At 39.0% G+C, this 8765-nt stretch overlaps 1 protein-coding gene across 1 annotated transcript in view; it reads right to left on the reverse strand.

Annotated features, from left to right (window-relative positions):
* LOC127654326 (pericentrin-like) overlaps window positions 1-7313 on the reverse strand; it is a 65191-nt gene extending 57878 nt beyond the window's left edge. Inside the window, exons 1-3 of the mRNA XM_052141452.1 lie at window positions 7125-7313; window positions 5892-6032; window positions 501-2468 (exon numbers count right to left, since the gene is read on the reverse strand). Coding sequence (XP_051997412.1) covers window positions 501-2468; window positions 5892-6032; window positions 7125-7313 — 2298 coding nt within the window. The remainder of the gene's footprint in view (window positions 1-500; window positions 2469-5891; window positions 6033-7124) is intronic.
* Window positions 7314-8765: the final 1452 nt, after the last annotated feature.

An 8765-nucleotide genomic window follows, 5' to 3' on the forward strand; every position in this document is an offset into this window, starting at 1 on the left:
GCGTTTCACTGTTTTTCAGAGTCCTGTGCATAAACGCTGTGTGGCAAGTTAAATGTGCCATAAGACTCCTACATTCAGAGTTATGCTCTTTCCAACTGTCTTTGAAAGCAAGGCCTGCAATGTGAGGCTCCTTTACTCATTTCATGGTTTGTCGATTGTACAACTGCGTGTTACCTGAACAGCGGGAAATGCGCTAACAGCCCCCTGCTGACTAACTGCAACTCACAAAAACATTTAAGTGGTGATTCAAGCCCGAATTGCTCCATAGGCAAGCATATTAATATTTTAAAACTTAACTTAATTTTTTACAAGAATCACTGAATTAATGTGTTAAATCGTCAGCCCTAAATAATATTTCAAACAATCTTAAATGTTTCAGATTCTGATAACGTTACACAATCTGAAATCACCAAAAGGGCACTGCTTATGCATCTAGCAGTTTTTTAAGGCAGTTATTGGCTGAAAATCTGTAATATTTTAGTTAATTTAAAAATACAAACCTCAAAGTCCTTCAGCTCTGATTCTAGAACATCCTCCATGCTCTTAGCTTGTTTCTGCAAAGCTTGGAGATGTATTTCAAGGACAGCCTTCTCCTCCTCCATGTTGGTGAGGTTCTCTTTAAGGCATGTTAATTTAAACTCCAGGTCAATTTTATCCTTCTCAAAGTCCTGCAACCTAACAACTTTCTCCTCCAACTCAGCTTTGAGTTGCTGAAGCTCCAGATTGGCTTGGTCCAGCTCTAGGGGCCTTTGACCAAGCAACATCGAGGTAGCCTTGTTATTTTCCCTTTGTTGCTCCAGCTGAGAAAGATCATCTCTCTGACCTTGCAAAGAGGAAAGCTGTCTGCCAAAGAGTGTGTGAACCTCACTACTAGAGTCACCTGCTGCTTTCTGCTCACTGACATCCTTCAATAGCTGTTCTTGTCGTTTGAGCTGTAGCACCAATTGTGCCTTTTCCTCCCCTAGTTCTTTCAGCAGCTCCTCCATTGGTAAAGTAGACTTCTTATTGTTGGAATCAATGTTGTCAGACATTATCCTTTCTTTGTCCTGATGGCTAACTAGGTTCTTGTCTTCCTGATGAGTTCTCTGGCTAACAATCTCCTCATATTGAGCCCTTTTCTCTCGTTCCATCTCCAGCTCCCACTTGGCTTCCTCAAGCTCCTCTGAAGCTTTACTCCATCGCTCCCGTGCCTCCTCAACCTCTTCTGCAGAGCGGCAGACCTCCTCTTGAAGTATCTCAAGCTGCCGTCCTTGTTCTTCTAACTGTTCCGACAAGTCTCTGCATTGCTGGATCAAAAGTTCTTTTGCCAGATCCACAGTGCCTGCACTCTCATTCACATCTTCAATAACAGAGGTTGAATTTTGCCATTGGGCATCAGTAAAGGACATTTCACCAAGCTGGTTCTCTGCAATGCCATGGTCTACAAACATTCCAGGTTGCGACTTATCCCCATCAGATGTGACATTGTTGGGGTGATTTGGTGTATGAGATATGACCTCACTGTCTAGTTCAAACCTTGATGCTTCAGAGTTCTCCATCAGGCTACGTTCCTCCAAACTGCCTTCAAGTAATAAGCTTTCTTGAACCCCCTCAGAGGCCAAGTAACGCTCCATCAGCACATCCTGAAAACCACCTGCAGAGATGTCCAAGCTATAAACATCCTTGGCAGTACACTCAATAGCTGTCTCTTCTTTGTGATAGCCTTTGGTGCAGAAATACACTGAAGCAAAGTCTTCAGAAACACTGTGATGAGGATCAATATGTTGCCGTTGGGCTTTGTCCAGAAGCTCCTGAATGTGTCTGATCTCATCAGAGTGCTCCTCCTGCAGCCGCTTGAGCGCAGCTTCATGAGTGTCAGTAAGCTGGGCTACATTCAACTCCCTTTCCTCCTCCAGATTTTGAAGCCTGAGATCATAATTGGAAATATCAGCTTCATATTTGGAACGTAAATGGCGTCCTGATTCCTCCTCATCCTGAAGACGATTTTTAAGCTCCTTCACAAGGTTGTCCAGTCTGGCCATTTCTCCGTTCAGCTCATCTTTCTCTGCTTTATCCTGCTGGGCCTCAAGTGCATGTTTCTCAGCAACTTTTAGCTGTGCCTGAACCTCGGAAAGATGAGCTTCCATCACAGTCTTCTCATTCTCCAAACTCTGCACCTTCTTCTGAAAGGCCTCTATTTGTTCATAAGCTTGCTGGGTGTTCTTACGCTCTTCTTCTAGATTGGCTCTAATCCTTTTTAGTAAAGTGTCAGAATTTGAGTCAAGACTGTTCTCTGGGAACAGAGGGCTCAAAGTACATTCATCCAAACCAATGAGTTGGTCAAGTCTTGGCTCCAATTGATCAGTGTTTCTCTGAGAAAAGGCATGTTGAAGCTGAGAGAGGGATTTCTCCATGACACCCAGGTTCTGTTGCAGGTCTGTGATCTCAGCTTCCTTTTGGGCCAATAGGCACGGTTGGTCCTTGGTCAACTTTAAAACAGAAGGAATGGAAAGTCTTAATTGAAAAGTGTCAATAGAGCTTAATATGCTCAAACCAAGTAATAATCTGACTATTAACTGCAATTCATTAATCTAAATTTGTCACAGCTTTTGAGCATTCTGTAAAACAAAGACATAGGTTTGTCTGACTTGTTGGGACTCCTCCAACTGTAAATGCAGATGGTACTGAGCAGTAGGGTTGGGAATCGAAAATCAATTTCAATTCTGGAATCGGATACTCTGTATAAAACTGTAATTTTTATTCCACTTATTGATTCCGGTGTCCGAATTTACAGATATATCTGCGCGGCATGTAAACGACAGTCCCGATGGACTGTGGGAAGTGCTCGAAAGTGTGGCTACACTTCATGAAGTCAGAAGCCAAAAAAGCTAAGTGTAATATTTTTGATAAGCCAATATGTTGCGAGAGGTGGTTGATTCACCATTCAACGGACAAGCATCAGTGGTTGATTCACCATATAGATTTACAAGTGCACACTATTTTTGATGCTTTGCATAGCCTGAGTGACTCATCATCTGCCCTTTCATTACCCAGCACTAGAAAGGCAACAACTCCAACAAATGTTACCTGCAAGACCCCGTGCTCCCTCGCATCAAAGGGAAAGCTGACAAAAGAAAAAAACCGAGGAGTGTCACAGGTCAAATTGCAACATTCACAGTCAAAGGGTTGAAACCCTTTTCAGTCATTGAGTCACCCTCGTTTAGGTAGGTGTTACATTAAAGTCAAAATTTATTATAAAAATTATTTTGTGCTAGCCCAGCGATGCTAGCTATTGATGTTCAATTATTCCCAGGGAGATGACCAGGGCGCTCAACACGAAATACACACACCCTTTCAGGGACAGCTTATCCTATGTCTTAATACTTGCAAGGTATGCAAGATAGTGAAAGCAAACTTAATAACGGAGCTAACTAGTGGGGAAAGTTGCTCTAACCAGCAATAGCTGGACAAGCCTCTCCCAAGATCATTATCTCACAGTGACGGCACACTACAATCTTGAAGGGGAAACAAGACTAAGTTCTAACAACAAAAGCAGTATACAAAGCACAGACAGGGCCAGTTGTTGCTGAAGAAATAAGCAACATTTTCCAAGAATTTGGCTAAATGTACAAAATAGTTGCTGTCACTGTTGATAATCCTGCAAATATGGATGTGGCAATAAAAAGGCTATAAAATTCATAAAGCTGGGTTGCTTTGCCCATACACTTAATCTTGGAGCTCAGATTGTCTATTAATTGGCGTCAGTGGCAAAATGGAAAGCAAAGATCTGGAACGTTGTTGTTTGGATGGAGATCATCTATGGCAAAGACTGTGCTCTGGGAAAAGCAACAAGTCCTAAGTAAGAGCACCTCTCTTTACCGGTAGTGTATTATGTGCATTTTTAAATGTTAAAATTAGTTTAAACAATGTGAACCTACATTTTATCTCACTTAAGTTATGCTTGCATCCTAGATTTGAATCAACACTCACTTATACTTGACGTAAGAACCCGCTGGAATTCCCTCTACTTGATGTTGGAATGATTTCTTGAACAGTACCCTGTTAGCTTGGATCAGCGTTTGAGAACCAATAGAGGTGGACAAGTAAGAAACAAGATTTTGCATAGTTCTTTGCTATGAGTGAATGTAAAAGGTGAAAACTAAGCTTCCTTGCGCCTTCATGTTATGGAGGGTAAAATATACTTTATAACTCTGAAAATTTATATTTTCTCAAACAGATTGCTCGGGTGACTGAGGAAGATCTCAGAAAGGGAGAAGAGTTAATCCATCTGATGAGAATTTTGTACACATCTACACTGTGTCCCTTCTGAGAAGAGGACTAAAGTATATGTGGTCAGATCCTACCAATACTTCAAAAGCTTGAGCACTTCACAGTTGAAGAGGCCAATGCATTGGACCCACGCTTCAAACATAAAGATGAGGACAGCAGCATTGAGGACTACCTGGGTCCGGATAAAAGAAAAGCTGATGGCAGCAAATCTATCGGAGTGTGAACTGGTGAAAATGGTGACATTTACACACAACTATGTAGGTCTACTTTCCTCAGACATGATGCAAAACCTAAATGTCTAAATCTCAATTGCACTGTCTCTAGCAAAGAGTGGATTGTGGACAAGAAGATGGGGTTACAATACAGTCAAAGGAAGAGAAAAGACAACAAAGAGAGAATGACGACGCAGACGAAGAGAAGAGAGTGAGGAAGTGGACAATCATGTAAATATATAATAAAAAAGCTAAAATTATACTTGATAACTAAAATCTTAAATGCATTTCAGAATTTTTCTTTAGTGTCTTCTTATTGTCTTAAGTAATAAGCCTGCTGTCTCAGTAGCCACCTCCCTGCAAGAGGGCCATATTATCCCCATTGGAGGAGCTTTTTGCAGCTGATGATGAACTGAAAATGAAATCCACGGAGAGCAGAACGTTATCCATTAAGAACAAAGTGGATGCAGAGCTAAAGATGTAACAAGACATGCCACCTGCAATGATATCTGATGACCCTGTTGCCTGGTGGTGAAAAAAAAAAAAAAAAACATATCCTTTGCTGTCAGATCTTAACTCTTCATATTTATGTGTGCAGGCCTCCTCGACCCCATGTGAAATGGTTTTCTCCACTGCTGGAGACACTATTTGCCCTGAAAGGTCTCGTAAACTTCACGTAAAGGCTGATATGCTGATTTTTCTTAATTATAAACTGTTAATCACTGGTGCTACCCCTAGACCCTCTTTTTTACTTTATCTTTATTTGGTTGCAGCCAACAAGTGCTGTGTATTAAAAGCACTTTAATTTAACAGTTTTGCACACATACAGCTCTTAAACGAATCCTCAGTTTTTATTTAACCTGCTGATTTTTGTTCATGGTATTCAGCTGCAATGTTTTGCAAAGAGACGCAGAATAAATATGATTGATATCTAAATGTTCGACTTTTTTTTTTAATACCTTGGAATCGAAACTGGGAATCGATAAGTGAAAACGGAATTTGAATTGATAAAATTCAAACAATACCAACCCTACGGTGCAGTCTGGGTCAGATCTACACATCCTTGACATTTACTATGCAGGTATTCTTTCGCCTGGGAAAGAATACCTGCATCTTCCACATCTTAATGTTTCAACAAAAGATTCACTCAAATACTTCTATAGTGCCCACAACTAGTACAGAAAACTTAAAGCCAATACTCTTCTAAAAATGTTGCCATTAAGAAAACATAAAAGTAAAATAAATTATTTATAGCACAATGGAGGATATGAATAACAAAATTCATGTTATATATTTTTCTTTTTCCATTTTGGCCAATTTCAGTTAAATTAGTGGTTGTACTGGAGGTGCACCTCCAGAAACAGGATTGACAAATTTTGACCAATTAGGTTCATGATGTATGAACTTTACCTGCTGCAGCTGCTGTTGTAGACCCTGAATCTGACACGCGAGCTGCTGTGCCTCCAGCTGTACCTGGTCTCTGCTGTGCTGTGATACCTGCAGGTTCTTGCTCAGCTGTGAAATGATCTCATTCCGCTTTTCCACTGCAGCCTGTAATTGCTTTATGAAGCATTAAACGTTTCAACATTGTCGGCATCATTTATTCATCCTCATGTCATTGCAAACCTGCATAACATACTTTTGTGGAACACGAGCAGAAATTGAAAAGAATGTTGGCACTGCTCTTTTTTTTACCTTTTAATTAAAGTAAATGGTGGCAGGCTGTCAAATTATTCTAAACAGAAGAAATTAAGACATATTTACAAATTAAAATTTAATTCAGAAAGCAGAATTAAGCTTCATATGCAGAAAGCTTTGTTAAATATCTATCACAACTACAATATTTGTTTTTAATTTTACAGAATACATTTTTTGGCACTTTAAAAACTAGGCTTCCTCAGCAGGAGCATACAGTAAGTCAAATCCTGTTTGGAGCCAGAAATCATAATCCTAAAATCCGTGAGTGTTCTGGTCACATGGAATGAAAACACATTTCAGAACATCATCCATGAAAAATGTAATTGGTTCTTCGTTTCCCTCAACATAATGGAGAGAGGCTTTAAAATGTATCTCAGAGAAAATTCAAGCAATCCAATTATAGCAAACATTATGCTCCAGAAAGCAGAACTCTGTTTTTAGATGTGTGCTTAACCAGAACCAAAGGCAAAAACAATGTTTTCCTGGCCCAATTCAGACAATCTGATTTTCAATATGTTCCTGTACTACAGACTAAAAGAAGAGGGGGAAAAAGAAAAAGTAGAAAGAATTAGGATAAATAAAATATGGAAAGAATAAAAAAAAAAAGAAAGAAAAGTTTGGTGGTGAAAAAAGGCAACAAAGAATCAAAGCCAATTTCTGATACTGTTGTTTCATGAACAGTTTTGTGCTCATAATTATTTGACATCTTTTTGCACTTAGCATTTAATATAGGCTGTTTAAAACAGGCATAGATTTAAAGAAAGGTATAGATTTTGTTTTTAGGGTAGTGGGGTGATAGGGGAACCCCATGTTCACATAAAACCTACACCACTGGTTTAATGGCGTCAACTTTCCCCATAGAATGTGACAACATGCCCCGCTATTGGATCAAGTGGTCACAAAAGATAAACATGTGTTCAACAAACTGTATGGCTAAAGGTTTACCTTCAGTTGTTCTTTGCCACTGTGTGCAATTATGATCATTTCTGCAAGTTCACCCTCTGCCTGAACAGGCAGCTCTGACTCTGCCAGAGACCCAGAAGAGGAGCTCTGTTCCTGTGCATCATCTGCCTCCTGGTTGCCCAAATGAACCTCTGGAACACTCTTGTCTGTGCTGTCAGGTCTGAGTGGCATCTAAAGGTTTAAACAAACATGCATATTTTCTATAGTTTGTGTAATTATGACTAAATTCCCCCCAGCAATGTTATTCTAGCTGACCTATTTTCTGATGGGGGAAGAAAAACACACACACACAATAGATGTGAACTTTACTGCAGAGAGGCTGCATGTTATACATGTACGCATACATGCTACAAATATGTATAATGAATAATGCAGATCTAAATAATTAACTAGGGCTATCGATTTAACAAGTTAATTTTGTGTGACTAATTATATATATATAATGCATAAACAAATTTAGCACAATTAATCATGACCCCTGACTTGTATTTCCTTCCATCAGAGTAATTCAAGCTTGAAGTACATATAACTGTTTTTATGAGCAGTGTCAGCAAAGGGCAGTCAGCACAGCAACAGAGAGCCAGTCACAGAACCATTGGTGTAGAACTGGGGATTACAAAAATGCTTTTATAGATACTGACAATATTCACATGTTTGAATCCTTGTAGTCATCAGTTTTTATAAAAAATGACTATCCAGTGTAAAAATGTCTCCAATGAGATACAAAACGTTGTGATTTAAAAGCGGGTGAATGGAGGATTTCATTTTCAGAGCTGTCAAGCGCCCCCTGCAGGAAGAAAACTGTCTCTCATAGGATACAGTCAGTGGCTAACACCATTAGCACTTTCGGTCTGTACATCTGTTCCTCACACAAAACTATTTTATGAATTTAGAAAACATGGAACATATCAAGAGTCATATATGGAATCAGTTAAGATGTTAAAAGGCATCCATAGAAATTATCAGTTGTTTTTTATGGCTTGCGTGGGTGAGGACAGCAGCCAGGCAGGCATTTCAGATTAGCAGGTAAGAATTAAAATAAGGGGACAATTCTTTATATAATACATAGTTTTGCAACTATATAAGTGTATGCTATCAAGCTGCACAATTAATAAAACAATTATCAAAATTACAATTATGGCTTCGGCAATTAACTAAAAGCGAAGTGTCAATTAAAGTATTCCATTTAGATCAACTCCTGTCTAAATAAAATTGTAATTACATTTGTTTTCCAGTGGTTGAGCATTGTAACCGATCACAGACATGTTTGTTGACACGTAACCCTATCAGTAGTGGTGCAACAAAGCTAGAACTTTCCCATTACAATATAGCGATGTAACAGCGAAAATAAAGTAACAAAGTTCTAAGCTTGTTTTTGGAAGTGTAGCTTACATAAAAAATATGGATTGTTAAAAAAAGAGGAGGAGGAATTTAACGGCAATTATATTAATCAAAATTAATAACTGATGCGAGAAGAGAAATAATTGACAATTCAAATGTGTGTCATACTCATGCGGCCTTAGCATTCATTTCTTTAAAATCTGTGCATTCATTTTTAATTATTATGCAATGTGTAATATGTTGTTTGGCACAATATTTTGATCATAAATGCTTGGTGACTCC

Source organism: Xyrauchen texanus, chromosome 13, assembly GCF_025860055.1.
Source record: "Xyrauchen texanus isolate HMW12.3.18 chromosome 13, RBS_HiC_50CHRs, whole genome shotgun sequence".
Lineage (NCBI taxonomy): Eukaryota > Metazoa > Chordata > Actinopteri > Cypriniformes > Catostomidae > Xyrauchen > Xyrauchen texanus.